The 20574-nt window shown below is 39.3% G+C and overlaps 1 protein-coding gene across 7 annotated transcripts in view; it reads left to right on the top strand.

The window, feature by feature from the left end:
- Positions 1-20574, top strand: part of FSHR (follicle stimulating hormone receptor) — a 194886-nt gene that overhangs the window by 71881 nt on the left and 102431 nt on the right. For 5 of the 7 annotated variants that reach the window (XM_024998262.2, XM_024998260.2, XM_024998261.2 and 2 more), the window contains 1 exon segment: positions 7126-7197. The exons of the other annotated variants lie outside the window; for them this stretch is intronic. In XM_024998262.2, coding sequence (XP_024854030.1) covers positions 7126-7197 — 72 coding nt within the window. 7 annotated transcript variants of the gene reach the window in all.

Below are 20574 nucleotides of genomic sequence, written 5' to 3'. Positions count from 1 at the left end.
AGCTATACTCTTTTTTTTTCCAGAGTATTTCCTCATTTAATTCAATCCATCCCCTTGGATAGTTTTCCTAAACACATTCCCAGAAAGTTAATTAGCGTATCAGTCTGACCTAAAGACTGTGAAATACAAAAACTCTTGGCATTTTGAGGTTAGGATGATGATCAATTTCTTTTTGTATACCCTGTGCCAAGCTGTTCTCACTTTAATTTTTTAAACTCATGTGAAATTCAAAGAACACAGAGAGCAGTGTCATTTACACCTTGGGCTATCATAAAAAGGCAGCTTCCTCAAAAAGAATATTGGCTGTTTTCCAAACTGCCAGAAAGCTTTTTATGGGCTCTTTTAAATTATTCTCCTTTAATCCACAAAGAGGAATTAAATTTGGCCAAGGGTGAATCGACCACCCAAGAAATTGTTTCTAACAGAGACAGTTTAAAGGAATCCTAAAGCTTCCCCATTTCAGAAAAGTAAAAAATGAAAATAAACCCCACCCACCCCATTTATCATGGAAGAGACATGAAATAACTTGCAATACAGTGAAGAAAATTTTCTTTCTGGAGTCATATTGATAAATTGTGTATCTTTACAGAAATTGTTCAGGCAACTTTATGCCCCCTTACAGAGTGTGAACGTTGCCATCTGACATGAAGGGTATGATGATATTTTTAAATAGCTCTCTCTGTTTAAAAACAGGCGTAAATAAATGATGCTGGGGATATGGCCTGGTGAGAATTTTAATCTTGAAAAACTAATTATGAAATATTTCAAGTATGAAGCATAGAAAATGATTTCATAAACACTCATAAAGTACCACTCAGCTTTCCCAAATCTTAACATTTGGTCAAAATGGTTCAGATCTTTTTGAAAAACACAAAATACTTTAGAGTTGTGTTTCACTCCTTTTCCTTGTCACGGAGGTAAACACGGTGCCAATTTTGGTGTTGTCATTCTCAGAAGTTCCCTTTTGATAAATCTGTATGCATCTCTAAACATATTTTGAAATATGGACCTTATTATTATTTAAATATGGTGACAATATTAGCCGCTCAGTCGTGTCTCTTTGAGACCCCATGGGCCATCAGGCTCCTCTGTCCATGGAATTCTCCAGGCAAGAATACTGACGTGAGTTGCCATTGCCTCCTCTAGGGGATCTTCCCAACCCAGGGATTGAACCTGGGTCTCCTGCATTGCAGGCAGATTCTTTATCGTCTGAACCACCAGGGAAGCCATGGGTCTTATTATTATTCAAGTATGGTGAAGCCATGTTATATTCACAGCTTCCAAGAGAAAGGGGGCCTGTGAGGAAGCACCAGGGTTTGTCGTGTGACAAACGGAGCTGGGGAAAATAGGTAAGAGCTTTTATTGTGGCTCCCAAGGGGAAAAAAACAGGGTAAATAGGTTTAGGATTGGCTAGTTTAAACAACTTCAGGGGACTCTGCAGTGTGGGAGCTTCCCTAGGGTGATTAGGGTAGAGAAACAGAGGCTTAGAGTGTAAGGGCCCCTAAAAGGAAGTGGTGTGTGTTGGGGGTGGGGTGGGGCAAGGGGGTGGATTGGTTGGTTTGCATAAGAAACACACACTCTGAGGCCAGTAGTTGGCTGTCTCTAGGAATTAGTCCTGGGAGCAGCAGTCCTCCAGAATCAACAAACCACAAGTTCTCAAAACACCAAAAATACAGAATGAAAAAAACACGATTCATACAAAACAATAAACTGGTTTATTTTGCATGTTGTTAACCTTTATGAAAATCATATCATACTGTACATATTGCACATATAATTCACTTTTCCCCTCAACATTCTGCTTTTGGAATTTATCCAGATTTTTTCATGCAGCTCCAGCTAGTTTGTTCCTTTTCACTGCTTTGTAATTTGGCATTGCATCAGTATATCACAACTGATTATCATATATTCATTCTCTTGTTTATGAGCATTTGTCTCCAGGTTTTTTTTTTTTTTTTTTAACAAATGATGTTGCAGTGGTTAATCTTTTACCTGTCTCCAGGTGCATATGTGGCCAGGAGATGAAATAACTGGATCCAAAGGCATTTGTTTCTTTGACTTTAATACATTTTGCCTAGTGGCTACTGAAAATACTGGTAGCAAATTATCCTTCCATCAAGAGTGTAGAAAATGTCCTAATATTCCACTGCCTCACCAGCACTGCTACTGTGAAGTAGTCCTTATAGCGTTTGTCAATATGATGGTATTTAAAGGCATCTGATTATTGTTTAAATTTGCATTTTCTTAATTACTAGTGAAGTTGAGCATCTCTTATATGAATTGCTTGTTCTTATCTTTTGCCAATTTTTCTATTGGGTTGTTTGTGTTTTTCTCATTATTTTGTAAAGTTCTTTGTATTTTGGATGCTAACCCTTGTTAGTTGTATGTGTTGCAAATATCTTTTCCCAGTCTGCTTCCCCATTTTATCTTTGTTTTTGAGAAATTTTAAGTTTACTATAGTCAAATCTATTAGCTTTACAATTTTGGTGTACAATTTTCGTATCTTTTTAAAAGACAATTTTCTCAATAGAATGTTACACTTCATTTAAAAGTTTTTAAGTATTGATTTTTCCCATTTAGATTTTTAATAAACCTGGAATTGAGATATTAATATGATAATAAAGATTTTATTTTTATCTGCAAGGATAATCAATAGTTTACACATTTATTGATTAATCCACATCTTCCTCCATAGATTTTTAATGCTACTTTCTCACATGTCATTTTCTTTTGTTTAATTGTCTATTCTATATTTGTTTTCTTTTCCACTGGTCTACTATTTAATCTCTGTCAATACCACAGTGTTTTAATCACTATAGTTTTATAAAAATCATATCACGTATTATGCCAATTCTCCCAATCTTGTTTTACTTCTTCAAAATTGTTTTGGCTATTCTTCAAACTGCTCTTCCATATGAATATTAACCAGCTAGTCAATTTCCATTCACATGTATCAAAAGAAACAACAAAAACTATTATGTCTTATATGGGTCTTGCATTTCTGTGTTAATGTGGATTAAAACCGATATTTTTACAACAGTGTGATTTCCCTTAAGCCTAAGTTTTATGGCCATTGATAGTGATATACTTTAAAATAATATAAGAATGAAAATTAAGTGTGTTAATTATACAGCCTCCTACTCAACTAGACTTTCTGATTAGTTCTACTACTGATCTCTTAGGTTAGAGTTTGCTTTATAGACAATTATGTTATCTATAGACAATGACAGTTTTTCATCAATAATCTTTTATATTACTGTGTAGGCTAGGGCGCCCAGTGCAATACTGAGTGGAAGATGCAACAGCGGCATCCCTGTCTCATTCCTAATTTTAAAAGGAATACATTTCATCACTGGGTATGATGTATTTATTGTAGTGGTAGATAGATTTTACTCCTTATCAGATTAAGAATATTCTTCTTCTTTCTTGTGTGTCAAAATGTTTATCATAAATGGACTTGGTCAGTATTTTTTTTAGTGTTCCTTATTAAACAGGTGAGCTTTCCAACCATTTAAACCTACCTAGTCAATAAGGCGGAGAAGGCAATGGCACCCCACTCCAGTACTCTTGCCTGGAAAATCCCATGGACAGAGGAGCCTGGTGGGCTGCAGTCCATGGGGTCGATAAGAGTCGGGCACGACTGAGCGACTTCACTTTCACTTTTCACTTTCATGCAGTGGAGAAGGAAATGGCAACCCACTCCAGCGTTCTTGCCTGGAGAATCCCAGGGATGCGGGAGCCTGGTGGGCTGCCGTCTATGGGGTCACACAGAGTCGGACACGACTGAAGCGACTTAGCAGTCAATAAGGAGTACTAATTTCTTTGTTCACTATTCCTTCTTGTTTTTGAGCCTTCCTACTGGATTAAATTATTTTCTAAGGGAATTTTTCTGCTAAAACTTTGTTAAGGGTGAATTAAACTTTTCTAAAAGTCTTTTTATTTTACCCCCACATTTGAATGACTACTTCTGGGAATGGGACTCTAAACTGGCAGTTATTTTCTCTAATAATTTTGAAGATATTTTTACCAAGCTTTCTAATTGTATTTTTTTCTTTTTTTTTTTAATTGTATTTTTTCCTTTGAAAATAATGACTTTTTTTCTTCTGTTTGCATTTTTAAAAAATTCTTTTTTGGCTCTACAGTTTTAATTCACAGGTAGCTGACAATGGATTTATCTGTTTCCCTTCCTGAGACTTGTTGAGGTTTCTGAATCTGAGCATTTATGTCTTTCATAAATTATGGAAATGCTCCAGATGTTATTTCATTGAAAATTGATGTTCTCCACTTTCTTTCTAGAAAGCACATATGATAGACAGGTAGATAGATAGGCAGGTAGATGGACAATGACACACATAAATAAATCTTTGCATTCCAACTTCCATATTTCATCTCATGGGATCAAAACACAAATGCTTTGTCTACCAAGTCCAGATACCCCTCTCCCAATTCCTTTCCTTTATCCCCTCCTTCCCCTGACACCCCCAGAATACACTGACTTCAATTTACCTCCTTAAAATTCTCTTTGTATTCATGACTCCAGTTTCCATCTGGTATTCAGTTATTTTACTCTAGGTCCCTAGACATTTCTTATACTTTTTTATAAGCTCAGCTATGCAACTGAAACAATATTGGCTATGTTTTACATAAGACTTCTGGGTGATCTCTAGTGGATCTAATTTATAGCCTTTCAGGAGATGGAAGACTTTAAATCTTCAATAAGATTTAATTTTATTAATTAGTTTGAACCACTTAATACAGGAATAGACATTGAAAGTTTTAGAATATGTGCTTGATACTAAAGTTGAATCAAAAAGAACTATCTAGTTGACTCATTATCAAGTAAAGTCAATTATACAAGATTCCACTCTTTGCATGTCTTACTAACTAGTATTTACCTTAGTATTTCAACTCCCTTGAAGTTTTAGAATAAATACTTTAAGGCAATTTTATTCTTTGCTTTCACCAGTTTGTTTTCATGATTTTTCTGTCTTGTAATAAATAGGAACAAAAGGAATTTGTCTATTTTAACTAAGATTAAGTGAGTACATTAAGAGAATATGAACTGACCTTGCTTCTTTTTAGATGAGCATTCAATAAGTTACATTGTTCCAGAACCATTACACTCAACCCTAAATTAGATCAAATACTTTCATAGAGACTGTGCTTTTAGCATAATATGACCTGATAGTTTTGAGACCCAGGCTCAAGCTCACACACTCCTTCCAACCTCCCTCATATATATTTATTTATGTACTATGGGAGTTTTACATTTTAATTCTTGTATAACATTTATAGTTGTTACATCAACTGTATCCCACATCTGTTTTCTTGTGATTCCAAGGCTTCTATTTTTTGCCTTCCCATGTATATAAAATCCTCCAGAGCAAGATCAGTACACAGAATTCTCTCTCATGACTCCTCACCCTGGAACTGGTGAGGACATGGCAACGAAAGGGAAACAAACAAAGTGGAAGAAAAGAACTGCTTGCCTGAACAATAACTTTCTGAAATAGGAATTTCACTAATATCAATTAAAAAAAATAGGAGACTAATGTAAAGGAGGTTTGTGAAACTATTCAAGTCCACACTGAATTCCCACTAACAGACTGCCTTGCAGAAGGAAGGATTATAGTAGGGAGAAAACCAAATCCCTATCAACCAATTGCAAAGCAAGGAAAGTGAGAGGGAGCAGAAACAGTATTCCTGTTATAGATTCCCAAAGAGTCACTTGTAATTCTACCCTCAAACCTAGAACTCTCAGACTTCAATAGCCATTCAAGAAACATTTTTCTGAATATGTGTCATACACCATTCACTGTTCCAGGCATTTGGTATACAGCAGTAGGCAAATCAGACAAAAATCCCTGCCCTCACAGAGCTTGCATTCTGGTTTGGGGTAAAAGATAAGTAATTATATTAATATATAAGTAGATAAATAAATAGAAGATTAAACATATCAGAAGTACTATGAAGAAAGCTAAGGCTGATGGTCTAAATTAGGGAAGCTGTCATTTTAAATAGGGTACTTAGGGAAAGCTTTACTGAGAAAGTGACATTTGAGCAAGCAGCTGGCTGAAAGAGCAAGCCAGAAAAATATGAGAGAAGAATTCTCCAGGAAGAGAGAATTGCAAATGCAGAAATATCAGGAAAGAAGGAGCCTGGCCTGTACAAAGAATAGTAAGAGATTACTGTGAAAAGAATGAAATAATCGTCGTGTGAGGTGTCAAAATTGAAGTTAGAGGATCTATGGGAAAGGAGAGTGAGAAGATCCTGTAGGATCCTGAAGGCCATTATATACTATTTTTTTTTTTTTCTCCTAAGATGAGAAGCCATTGGAAGGAATATTGAGGCAAGCATGAGACAAATTTTTCCAGCAGAAGGAAATGGCAAAAGCTGAAGATGGATGAGGTTAAGATTTTTCTAAGATGGGAGAAATTAAGGCATGTTAGTATACTGATGGGCAGGATCCAATAAAGAAGAAAAAGTAGGTGAATGAAATGTATGAAAGAAGGGGGAAACTGCTGTAGTGGCTACCTTCACAAGGCAGGAGAAAAATATGATGTGGATCAGAGGAGCTGTGTTTTAGTCAGGACCCTGGACAGCTCACCCATAGTAACAGGAAGTGGGGCAGGGTGTATAATAAGCCCAAGTGCCAGTGAGAGGTTAACTGGGAGCCATGTGAGAGCATGAGGACATTCTCTTCTGCTGGTTTCATTTTTTTCTGAAGAAAAGTCAGCTGAGGACAACAGGGAGGAGGTATTGAGAGTTGGAATAGAGAAAAAGAAGGAGACTCACATAGGGCTAGTGGAGGCAACATGGAGTAGTGATGAACAGAAGGCTCATATCCTAACTCTGCCACTTATTAGCCATCTGACCCTGGGTAAGTTTTTTAACCCTCCCTAAACCTCAGTCTCCTCTTATGCAAAAGAGGGATAACAATAGTGCCCATATCACTGCTTTGTAATATGGGTGAAAAGAGATCATGAGGCAGCAATTATAACCACTACCAAATGGCAAGCACATAGTATGCGTTAGCTGTTTGTTATCTGCTCTTATACCTTAGGCACTCGATGACTAATCAATGAATGGATAGGTTGTGATATTTTATGTCCACTCTCTTTTCAGGAGGTTTGTTCTCACCAAGCTTCGAGTCATCCCAAAAGGAGCCTTTTCAGGATTTGGAGACCTGGAGAAAATGTATGTACCCAAGGAGTGTGGGGGTGCTTTGAATGGCTATAGGCAGCAATCTCAGATCACATCTAGCATGATTCTTTATGCTTAGGAACTAGAATGACACACCAAGCAAAGGTTTTGCACCTTGTCCAATTGCATTTCCTTTCCATATTTCCTAAACTTGTGGAATCTTTCAGCATGTGGCCACTGAAATAGGCGTAAGTTCAATTCAAAAAATTCTCACTTTTTTGGTGCAAAATTTGGCTTCCCTGGTGGCTCAGATGGTAAAGAATCTGCCTGCAATGCAGCAGACATGGGTTTGATCCCTGGGTCAGAAAAGATCCCCTGGAGAAGAGAATGGCATCCACTTTAGTGGATTCTTACCTGGAGAATCCCATGGACAGAGGAGCTTGGCAGGCTACAGTCCATGGGGTTGCAAAGAGTCAGACTGGACTACTAATACCTTCACTTTCTTTCTTTTGTTCCCAAAGTACCTGTGAGTGGAATTTTTATAAACCAAAGCCTATTTTCTCTGCTGACATTCATTATTTTTAAAGAAACTCTCTATTATTTCTGATTAATTTTTAATTAACAGCAGGGACTACCATTTGGGCTTTAGAGATTTTGTGGACTTCTTGTCCCTAAGCCATGCTGACAAGTGGTAAATGACAGATAAACATTCAGAAGTATTGAGAAAGTTTAGAGCACTGAAGACGATTTCCTTTGAAAAGAGAAGACTTTGTTAATGTAAATATTTGTGGGTTGTTTTTTTTTTTAAGATCTTCAACATTTGAGTTTTATTGGACTAGCTTAATGTATGGGTCTCCTCAAATAAGCTTTTATCAAAGTGGGGTACAAAGTAACAACAAAAGAAAAAGCAGCAAATTCTTTCATGCTTACGGTAACCCACTCTGCTTTTGAAGGTATTTGATCCCATCCCCCAGGCTTTAAGAAATGGAAAAAGTATTTTTCACCATAGTAGCAGCCAGAATGGAGAAGGCAATGGCACACCCCACTCCAGTACTCTTGCCTGGAAAGTCCCGTGGACGGAGGAGCCTGGTAGGCTGCAGTCCATGGGGTCGCTGGGAGTCAGACACAACTGAGCCACTTCCCTTTCACTTTTCACTTTCATGCATTGGAGAAGGAAATGGCAACCCATTCCAGTGTTCTTGCCTGGAGAATCCCAGGGATGGGGGAGCCTGGTGGCCTGCCATCTATGGGGTCGCACAGAGTCGGACACGACTGAAGTGACTTAGCAGCAGCCAGAATCCAGAACTTAAGTGCCAGTAAGTACACCAATAGATTAGATGGATTACACAGAAGGGAACATTTTTTTCATTATAAGAATAAGCAACACCCCTCCCTCAGTTGTATATGTTTTTCCTTCTTTAAGCCAGTAAATTTTTATCTTGATTCTTTCACCTGCCTTTTAGAAAGAACACTTGCCCAGGTCTGAGGAAGTGAGAAAGAAATCCATTAATGAAAGAAACACAAAGCAGAGACAGTAGCAATGTATTTCAGTGGTTAAGTCACTTGCTTAGAAGAGGTTGGTCAGAATCCTATGTTTGAGTGTTAGTTTTAATATAAACTTAACTGTGTCACCTTGATTAAATCAGTTTATCTCTGAGAGCTGTGGTTTCCTCATCTGTATATCAAGGGAGGCATTTCTATAGTGTGGGATGGCTTATGTGATCTATATGCAAGCGTCTCCCTGTTGGACAGGAGCCCAGTTTAAGACTTGTGGTCTTCAGGGTTTACCTTCTTGAAGACATTCAACATGCACAGGAATTGCAAGATGGGGCACTCATCTGAGCAAAGTTCACCAAGGAAAACAGGAAAGGAATAGTGTAGGAGAGTTTTTGGCTCAACGTGTATTCCTGGATGGATCAGCCATTACCCTGCCTGGAATTAACAGAGATTTGATGATGATTGGGTAGGTCTTGACCCTTCAATCAGTCTGTAAAATTGCATAGAAATCATTCTAAAGACAGCAATACCAGGTACAAAATATTCACTTTTAATATAATTAAATCCAGAAAATGTAACTGACCCATCATTGGGTGCTTAGCCTCCCATGAGAACGTCCTTTGATGACAGAAGGTTGATCCGAGCTGACATAGCAATAATCCCAGAGACAGAGCAGCTGGTTTTGAAATTCAGCTTCCTCAGTCACAGCATATCCATTTCGACCACGTGCTTTTATGAACCAGCCTGTACTGACACAGATGCCAAAATAAATAAATAAATCTTATTTTTGCAGTACTTTTCATGTCCTAAGAAAGCATTCCTGAGTAGAGGAGCCAACACTGAACCAAACTCTGAACAAACGTCTGAAGCCACTTAGCAGCAGCAGCAGCAGGCCTATGCTCACCTTCCTCCTTTGTCTCACCTCCTCATCTTGGTCCCTGATGAGTTCAGATCAGATCTTTCCAGATCTCTCTTCTTCATTTATTTTATTCTTCCAGTTTTTAACCAGTTTCCTGAACTTAATAACTACCGGCTTCCTTTTCAATATCTCCCTCTTCACAAATCACAAAATCCCTTTCATTCATTCTGCACGTGTAGCCTAGTTTCACATACGCTTATTAAAAAGAAGAGGGAAAAGCTTTCTGGATAAATCCTGCCTTCTTTCTCTTCCCCCTTCCTATCTTTTCCTCATCACTACCACTCCTCTGAAAAAGCAGCCTGCATTCTGTTCAGCCTTTCTGTTCAGTCTCTCCTCACTCCTGTCCAATTGCTCTTTGACCACAAATTCTCTAACACTGTTACATTATTCTATCAAAGGTCCCAAATAACAGCCAAACTGCCAGAACTGATGACTTCTACTTTGTTCTCGTAGCACCTAACTGACAGGTAGCTTCTGATTACACTGACCATTCATGCCATCCTTCTCATTACTCTTTCCCCTTTTGCTTCAGTGACACCTCACCCTTCTGCCCGCCTGCTGAACACCCCAGACTATGCCATAACCAGTTCTGTCTCCTTTCTTATTCCTCAGCTGCCCCTCAAAAGTTCAGGTATTCTGGGGCGCCATTTTTTGGCCAGTTTCTTTCTTTACACTCATACCTTCAAATCATTATTTATTAAATAATGTCTTACTACCAGGGCTCCTAAATCTGCATCTGCCTAAACTCTCCTCTCCTCTGAGGCCATACTTTTTGCTTTGAAATGGAGAGATTCCTCAAGATCTACCCCTAAGTGAACCGCAAGTGCCTCATATTCAGACAAACTCCTTATCTCTGTCCTTAAATTTCTGATCTTCTCATATTGCCCATATTGGTATAACATCACCATCTGCTCAGATTCCCAAGCAAGAAAATCCTGTGACTCACATGCCTTCTCTCTCCCTGCTATGCAGGTGCTCTTCCAGTCCTATTGACCACCCCTCACAAATACCTCTGGAGCCTTATTATCTCATCTTACTCCTGCAGCTATGAGGTTCAAAGTCACTTGCACAGCCTACAGCATAAGGCTACTCTGTCCCAGGTCCAGCATTCCACCAGTCTGCTTCCAGACCTGTCTTGCTCAAAGTCCCTTGCAGAAGAACTTCTAAGAACCATAAGCCTCTGACACAGAAATCAAAGCTCATATCTCCCACCACACACAGTGTAGCCCACACTTTCAGGCAGGAAGATTTGCCATTTCCCAAGCACTGCCATTCCCAGATATCATATTGCTTATTTAGAATGTGATGGCTGGTTCATTGGATAATGCCTGGCACATAGAGAGACCAAAAAATAGGTACAGGTAAATGTATAAATGAACAAGTGAACAAATATATTTTCACTGCTCTTGTATAGATGTTGTCCTTCTACCTAAAATTCCACTTGGTAGAATCCTGCTTGTCCTCCAGGAGCTGGATCAAATGTTTACTCCCCTCCTCCACTGTAGAGTAGAGCCTTTCCAGAACTCTATCAGTGCTTCCAAACCATAATCTTGTGCTTGTAGTAGCAACAGCATATTTATCAGATTGTATTCAGAATTTACAGGTTTCTTCCACATCCCTGAATTACTATTTAAGAGCAAAGCCAGAGTGTAACTTAACTTTGTATTAAGTACAACACCAAGTCCTGTTGTTTTTAATCTCCTGATTATACTTCTGACCTGTCTGCCCATCTCCTTCTCCAGCTACCATTGTCTTTCCCTGGAAAACTGCACCAGGCTTCTTCTTGTGCTGCCCCATCTATCTTCTACATGACAACCAGAGTGATATTTTCTAAATTTATACCTAATCATGTGTATACCTGTACACATACACACACACACTACATACTTTACTGCTGCTCTGAACATAAAAAAGAAATTAACATGAAAGCAACCTAGATGTCCATCGACTGATGAATGGATAAAGAAGTTGTGGTACACATACCCAAAGGAATGTTACTCATCCCTAAAAAGGAACGCATTTGACTCCGTTCTAATGAGGCGGATGAACCGAGAGCCTATTATACAGAGTGAAATAACTCAGAGAAAGAAAAACAAGTATCATATACTAACGCATATACATGGAATCTAGAAAGATGGTACTGACGAACCTACCTGCAGGGCAGCAATGGAGACACAGACAGAGAGAAGAGACTTGTGGGCACAGTGGGGGAAGCAGAGGGGACACGAACTGAGACAGCAGCATGGAAGCATATACATTACCATATGCAAAATTAGGTAGCCAGTGGGAATTTGCCATATGACACAGGGAGCTCAAATTCAGTGTTCTGTGACAATCTAGAGGGGTGGGAGGTGGGAGGGAGGTTCAAGGTGGGACATATGTATAACTATGGCTGATTCGTGTTGCGATATGGCAGAAACCAACACAATAATGTAATTATCCTCCAATTAAAACTAAATTAATTTAAATGAAAAAGAGAGAGAGAGAAGCAACTAGAATAGACCTCTCACATTTTCTCCTTTGCTCTGCTAATCCCTTTTTCAGTTCAGTTCGGTGTACCATGCTACACTGCCCATCATGGGCCTTGCCTGGCATGTGCTCTTCCTTCTGACAAGAACTTCTCTCTACTCTGTCCTCTTCATTTAGTCACTTCCTTCTTCTGCTTCAGATTCCCAACCAGTGTTACTTGCCTAGGAAGGCCTTCCCTGACCTCCTCGACCAGGACAAACCCTCCCCACTAATGTAAAACACCCTCCTATCCCCACTGGTCTCTATGTGGCGACCGTCACCTTAGCACTCTTGCGCTTTTTTATGCCATAGTTTAGTTAATCTCTGACTCCCCTAAGCTCCATGAGCACAAGGGCAGGACTGATCTCACCCACTACTGGATCCACAGCGTCTCAGACAGTCAGACACCTGCAGTAAATGTCTGATAAATGCATGAATAAAAACGACAAACAAATATAATTAGTTGGAGAGGGAAACTACCTAGATACAAAAAAAAAAAATACTGATGGAATGACAGGGACGATAGGATAAATAACAGGAATATTTATCACAGGAATGATAATAATAAAAAACATAGGAGTTGATAGACATGTAAACACCGGCTGAGACTCTACTATGATCTAGGCATTTGTACAGCTATAGTTTAAAATATGACCCAGGACACAAAGGCACAAGATAATATGTGCAAAATAAGCGATATAAACATTGTATTTGCTTGGGCTCTTTCTGTTGTGTGAGGCCAAAGAAAATAAACCTCAAACTAGCTTAAGGAAAAGAAGGGAGTTTAATGGCTCATTTAACTTGACATTCGGCAAGAAGGAATGACTTTAGAAACAGCTCTATTCAGGTTCAATGTCCTTAGGACTCAGCTTCTCCCCCTCTCTCTGGTCTCCCTTCACTATGGTCATTCCAGCCCTGAGCCCCACCCTTGGTGAGAAAAAAGCAGCAGCAGTCCTGCCTTCAGACACTGTCTCAGGTTCTATTCAGGGTGAAAGCACTGCCCTTTTTCCTGCTCAATCCCACAAAAGTCTTAAGATTTAAGTCTGACTTGTTTAAATCACACAACCATCCCTGGACCAACCACAGCAGCTAAGAGAATGTGATGTTCAAATTGGCTGTGACTTGAGAAATGGGCTCCATTCCTAGAGCTGAAAATATCTACCCCAGCCACAGGGATTTGAAAGTGAGGAAGGAGATTCACAAACAAAACTGAGTCTATTGTCAGAAAAAAAATAAATAAATAAGTGAAGACTAAATCCTAGTAGTTGAGCAAACCATGAGTGTCAAAAAAGAAAATTAGTCTTCTTCTCGTCGTAAAGAGAGAAGGCTCTGTAGCCTTGGTGGTTGGGGATTTGCTAAGTTTGATTTGTCCCCCTTCCACCTCCTAGAATAAATGAAAGAACCCAGTAACTCTGCCCCAATCTATGCTAATCCATTTGCTCATTAATCCAGTTTAACCCACCCCTTCTGCTGCTTCTATAAGAAGTCAAGAGGGAACCGAGTCTTTTGGCAGAAGTGGAGCAGGAGCTTCTCCGTTAGAAGTGAACTGATCACTGTCACACCTTGGCTTTTTTCATCAGCATCACTATCTCAAACCTCCTGACTCTTCACTGCTTTGGGACTGGCTGGGGGAAAAGGAAATCATTAAACTCTCTGCAGTGTGAAGTGGCTTTGCAAAGTGCACTGTAAACTGTTTACATTGTTTTTAATTACTTTGGAACCATATGTCAGCTTGGTATAAAGTGTGAAGATTACACTAAATGAGGGTGGGGGGAGGAGGTGACAATGTGGTGATTTATGGTAACCAGAAAATTTGAGTATGGAAATGAGTGCAATTTAAAAACACATCTATGTGGTATTATAACACTGGAGGGGGAAGAAAAGCCAGTGTATAACAAAATATCTTTGAAAATAGGAGCATGATGAATATGTAAATGAGACCAATCAACATCAGCTGAGATATGGTATATGCAGATGAGACGGCAATGAGCCAAAATGTGAAATAGCTCCCAAACCATAAATATGAACCATATAAAATTCGTTTGAAATATTCATCATAACATAAGGACAAAAAATATAATCAAGTGATTTATTTGCATATAAAAATGAGAACACGAGTCTGACACTCCAGCCTCCACTCCCAGATCTCTGGGGAAAGAAAAGTTAACAGAGGGACTTTTAGAGGGAGAGATTTATTGAATGAAAACTGTTGCAAGCACACTAAAAACGCTGAAGATCCTCCCAGTTCTATATTCCTCAGCCTCACTCAGCACAGATAAAGAGAAAGGGGAAAAGCCAGGTAACTAAAATACTAATGGTGCTGGGGCTAGAAAATGTGGGTTCCAATCTGCTTTACCTCCCTAAGCACTTCCTTGTTAGACAACTTAGGCCTCTGCTTACTCTGATCTGTGATTCTGAGAGTTAATGAGCAAAGAAGCTTTGAGTCCCACTTACTGAAATAAAGCAAGAAGGAAAGACTGATGATTCTACAAGCTCCTGGTAAGAAACTGGTGGCCAGTGTTGGAATAGCTGGACCTCTGAATAGAAAGAGGGAATCTGAATCCCCGAGGGGCGGGGGGGGGGGAAGTGGTCATGAGGTTCAGGTTGTACTGCACTTTACAAACCCCTGGGGAAATTTTAAAGTAATCTAGAAACTTAACTGTCACTTATAGGGACTTTTTATGCTATTTTTCTAGGGTAGGGCCAAGCACTGATCATTTTTTAAAACTCCCTTGATGATTTTAATATACATCCACAGTTGAAACCCACTGAGATGGGTGATATTTAAGTCTGAATCCAACTTGTAGAAAGAGTATTCATCACAAATGTATAGTGTGTCTATGTGGTGTGGCTTATGGAGCATCAACAAAGGGGACATGGCAGGAGATAAGATCAGAGAAGAACCTGGGGTAAGGTCATGGAGAAACTTGTAGGCCATGAGGACAAGTTTGAGTATCACAGTGAGTGTGATGGAAATTACATGGGTTATTTTGAGCAACCAAATAAAACTATCTGACTTAGATTTGTCAAAATCCATTTATGTTCACAGGTTTTGATTTACTAATATTTTGTTAAGAATTTTTGTGTCTATATTTGTAGAGATGTTAGTCTGTATATTTATTTTCATGTAATTGCTTTTTTCGGCTTTGTTTTAGTGATGCTACAGAATGAGTTGGGAAATGATCCCTCATCCTCTATATCTTGAAAGAGTTGATTACAATAAAGAAAAGAATAATTTTTTTTCCACAAGTGGTGGTGAAGCAACTTGGTATTCATATAGGAAAAAAAAAAATACAACTCAACCCTTACCTCATGTCATACACAAAATTTCTCTCTAAACAGATCATAGACTTAAATGTAAAAGCTAAAACTTCAAAACTTTTGGCTTCATCAAAATAAAATCTCTGCTCTTCAAAAGTACAGCTATCAGGAAAATGAAAAGCCAAGCCACAGGCAGGGACTAAAATATTTCCAAAACACGCTCTGAAAAAGGACTTGTAAAAAGAAGATATAAAGAACTCTTAAAAGGGAAAAACAAGTAGATGAACAATCTAATTAAAAATGGGCCAAAGATGAACAACGGAAATGAACAATAAGCACAGGAAATGATGTTCAACATCAATGGTCAATACAGATATGCAATGTAAAACCTTAAATACCACTGCATACTCACTAGAACAGCTAGAATTAAAGACTGATAGAGCAGGCACGGGTGAAGCCGTGGAATGAATGGAGTGATCCAATGTATCTGGTAATACTGCACAATAGTACAGCCCCTTTGGGAAACAGTTTGACAGCTTCTTATAAACTATTTATCCAAAAGAAGTGAAAACATATGTCCACACAAAGCCTTGGTCAAGAATATTCAAAACAGATTTACTCATAATAGCCCAAAACTAAAAACAACTCAAATATTCATCATCAAGTTACTGGATAAACAAATTGTGTTCTATTCACACAACACAGTATGAATAATAAATAAAAAGGAATAAACTACTAACGCAATGACATGGCTGGGTCTCAGGCATTATACTAAGGCAAAGAAGCAAGCATAAGAGAATATACCATACATCAAATAACTTTATTTATTAAAAAAAACTTGAAGAAATAATATACCCAGTCTATGGTGACAGGAAGCAAGCACATCAGTACTTGCTGGGGTAAAGGGTGATGGTGGGGATTGTCTGGGAAGGGGCACCAAAGAAACTTCTAGGCTGGTGAACATGTTCTATATCTTGACTAAGGTGGCTGTTACAAAATACATGAATTTGCAAAAACTCCTCAAACAGCTGAAATGAGCACATAGAATTATTTAAGTTACACTTCAATAAAGTTGATTTTCTAAAGCCAACAATTTCCCAGCACCTATTTGGGGCCAGGTGTTTCAAACACCACAACTCAGTGAATCTGCACTTTACAAACAGGGAAACTGACATTCAGAAAAGGTAAGCAATCAACCAGCCTCAGAGTTCTTTTGTGGTAAAGCTAGAATTTGAACCCAAGGTAATCTGGCCCTTTCTGCTGCACAAGGCTTGCTTTTTGTTGGTGTCTACCTTTTCCCAGAATCATTCTACCTTACTAAAGTAACAAGTGACAAAGGGGAGGATTAAGACTGTAAAAGCTTCCTGTGATGTCCTTTAAAATTAGGAGAGAGGATTTCTACTGCAAGAGAGACACAAGAGTACCTAAGCACTTGAAATTTCCATAAACCAGAACCTAGAGTCACTTTCTACTGGGACAGTTATAGAGGAGAAGAAACCTCTTCTTGGAGCATTTTCTTCACCTTCAGGTTTCCACATGCCAACTCATTTCTGGGCAAAGATCCTGGTGAGATTGGCTTTAGTTCACCGTTCTGCAAACCCAGCGGCCTGTTAAGTCACAAATTAACTTAGTCAGCAGTTGGGAAATCTAAGAGCTGGGCCAATTAAGTTGTCATTATTGACCTAGGTCAAACATGAATTAGTGTCAAAGAGGTGAAAGTCCTTATCTCATTTCCTGTTCTCCATAAATATTCTGAAAATAAGTATTTTTGTTGTATTTACTGCTTCAACCAAGAACACAAGAAGCTGTTTTCTTGTCACTTTCGGGGTTGGTGTGGTTTTAGTGTTTCCATTAAGCCTTCTTATTTTCAACTGTTTCTAGGTGGGGCCTCAAAATAGACTCTACAGTATCTAATAGCTGCCCAGATCAGAAAGAGGATAATTTATTACCTTTGTATTTATAAGTTTGGCTTTGTTTTGTCTTTTTACTAGTTTGTTTTCACTTTGATTTCTTTCTGTGTGTTCAGGGTGGGGAGGAGTCTTATAAAGGAAACAAGAGTTCCTGAGATCTAGTCATTTTTTGGATGCCCTTTATATTCATTATAACCATCCACATCTCAGTCCTTTTTGCTTTATCCATGAAGGTGGTGTAGGGTTTCCTTTGCTGGGAGGGATTCCAAAGAAGAGAATACTGAAAGAATGTATTCATAGATGAGAGCCCTGTTGTCTTAACTGGTTCAGGCTTCTGTAATATTGAATACAATACTGCACTAGGTGACTTAAACAACAAATATTTAAATCTCACAGTTCTGTGAGTCCAAGATTAGATACCAGACTGGTCAGGTTCTGGTGTGAACCTACCCCTGCTTTTGCTCTATATCACCACATGGTTGAGAGCGAGCTCTGGTCTCTTTATCCCCTGCTGTGGATACCAATCCCATCACGAGAGGTCCACCCCTATGACCTTATCCAATCATCTCCCAAAGTCCTCATCTCCAAATTCCACCCACCCATATGTTTAGGGGATTGGGGCCTAAATATACGAATTTGGGGTGGTGGGGAGAGAGACACAACCAATCCACAGCACCCACTGTGAAGTAGCAAGCTTTGGTACTAAAGAAGCATGCTGGAGATGCTCGCTAGCTTGGGAAAGCACAGACACACCCTCATTCACATGTTCAGTCTCTAGAATCCCCCAGTCTCTTGGCTACTGGATGCTCTAAGGCATCCATGGTCCTGCTGACCTCTGCTCAGTGCCTTTAACTCAGCAGCTAAAACTTACAGGTGGCAAGACTTGACAAGTTTACTCAAGCCAGGCTTTTTTGGCTTGCCATCACATACCAATCTTCTTCCATTTTCTAATCAACAGCCAGGCAACATCATCTTCTCTATCTTTTAAGAATTCTGCTTCAGCCCTGCTTGCCCTTCTGACCTTTCTTGACAAGACAAGCTGTGGGAAAGACCTTTGAACATATTATGTTTGTTAGGGCTCACAGATACACCAGAAAATGAACTGGCCTTTTTGTTCTCTCTGCTAGTAACTCAGTGTTTGTGTCTACTCAGAGAAGATACAATTAAGGCAGAATAATACTCGAGTTAAAAATAGCCTCCTGGCTCTGCCCTACAGACTCTTGCTAGGTTTTCTTTTTTTAATAGAGTGGTATTAAACTTAAAAAGATGCAATCTAAATACAAGCTCCAATCGATGCACAAACTATTTATTTTTATTTCCTCATTTAGCCCATGCCCATCACAACCACATCCATCTGGGCTGTTTATGACTTAATAAAATGCTTTAAACAGTAAAACACTCAAATAGGATATGGACCTACTTGCCTGCCCATCCCCCAACAACAACAAAAACTTACCTGAATCTTATACTTCATAAACTTCCTCTGTGTTACTCAGATCCACTCTGGCTAGCTTACACAGAAACGGAATGATCAGACATGGGTTTTTATAATTCAGACCATTCCAGGGGTTAAACAGGCAGAGGAAAAGTGGAAGAGTGAAGGATACATGCCAGAAGAGCCTAAATGAATAAAGTGGAAGTTAACCACCCCAATGGGTCTGAGATTCTGAGCCTAGGCATAGAGATAGCAATTGTTGATGCCAAATGTTTTATAAACATATAATTTGCACTTGGATATGAGCGTGCTTTGAAAAGTTAAAAGTGCATACAAATGCAAGGTATGGATTATTAAGAGAGCACATGTGCTCTGCTTCCCATCCGTGGCATCTCAGCTCAACTACATACGGATTACAGATTTTGCCTTTCTCTTTTCTCATATTCCTCTCCAAAGCACGTAGCCCAGGACTGGGCATGCTGGAAACATAATGTCAGGCCAAGTTTGTGAATTTGTTATCTCTGCCTCATGGATCCCTTGCCAGCCTTTCAGAACCTCTTCCCCAAATCAGGCTCTCAACATTTCCTTTTAAATCGTGTTCTTTGTTATTCTTTCCCAGTGATGATAACATCTGAATAATGTAATGGCATTGAAATTCTAAGGAGTTGCTGAATGAGATCCTCCAAGACAACATGCCTTTTTAAAAAGACATGAAGTAGGTAATGCCAGCTCCGAAGGACTGAATTGCTAATGGTGGGATTTTAGTCAATGTGGCACGTGTGCTTACGGAGATTTGCTTTAATACCTGAAAAATCATATCTAGCATTACCTGTTTGGACTGCAAAGTCCACGTGTACCTGGACAGAAACTTGAGGAAACTGTTTCCTGTAATCAGAGATATCAATGCCCTCAAGGGTCTATCTCCCAAGGACGGGCCCCTCACTGTCTGACAGCCCACGTGGACAACTCAGACTGGTGTGTGTTTGGCTTTGCTCTTCCTTTACTGAATGTTAAAAATTGGGGTTCCAGTCTTCACGTCTTTGTTTACAATGTACCCCCTTATGTGCTAAGTCACTTCTGTCATGTCTGACTCTTTGTGACCCTATGGACTGCAGCCTTCCAGGTTTCTCTGTCTGTGGGATTCTTCAGACAAGAATACTGGAGTGGGTTGCCATGCCCTCCTTCAGGGCAACTTCTCAACCCAGGAACTGAACCTGCAGCTCCTGCGCCTCCTTCATTGCAGGTGGATTCTTTACCACTGAGCCACCAGGAAACCTCATACCCCCTTATACTTTCCCTTATATATCCTTCCCTGCATTTCTTCATATAACTTCTCACTCCAATCAGGTAAGACACTTAAGATGTGACTTTTCTTTTAGTAAAGCAGATGATCACTTTGGGGGAGAAAGGATGGTTGCTTACTACAGCACCAAGACCCATAACCCCACCCCCCACAAAAAAATCTTGCAAAAAAGGGTAAGTTCTAAACTAACTTCAAGGAAATGAGGCCAAATCAAAAATTACTGGTTGGAGTTTTTTAAGAAGAAGAGATTTATAGATTTCAGTCAAGTCCTCAAGATAAGTGCAGCCAGATGGATGACACCAGCTAATCCATCAAGTGATTGATCAGGGTTCACTGAGTAAATGATTATGGCTTCCATCACTCCCTGAGCACCTGTGAGGATGAGGCTTGTAGAGCTAATATACTTCTTCAAGCCAGGGCCGCCGCCTCTGACTGCTGTATGTGCTGCTGCATGTGCTGCTGCGTTTGCTCTGTTCTATTTGTGAGCTACTCAGAGAGAGACCAGGTAAACTCAGAGAAGCATTATCTACCCATCAGTCAAGAATTCCACCAATGCTTCTCGAGTCACAAAATATATTAATTAGATGAGGAATGATTT

Source organism: Bos taurus, chromosome 11, assembly GCF_002263795.3.
Source record: "Bos taurus isolate L1 Dominette 01449 registration number 42190680 breed Hereford chromosome 11, ARS-UCD2.0, whole genome shotgun sequence".
NCBI classification, from domain to species: domain Eukaryota; kingdom Metazoa; phylum Chordata; class Mammalia; order Artiodactyla; family Bovidae; genus Bos; species Bos taurus.
The sequence above is the reverse complement of the archived record's forward strand: the minus strand, read 5'-3'. Positions and strand labels throughout refer to the sequence as shown.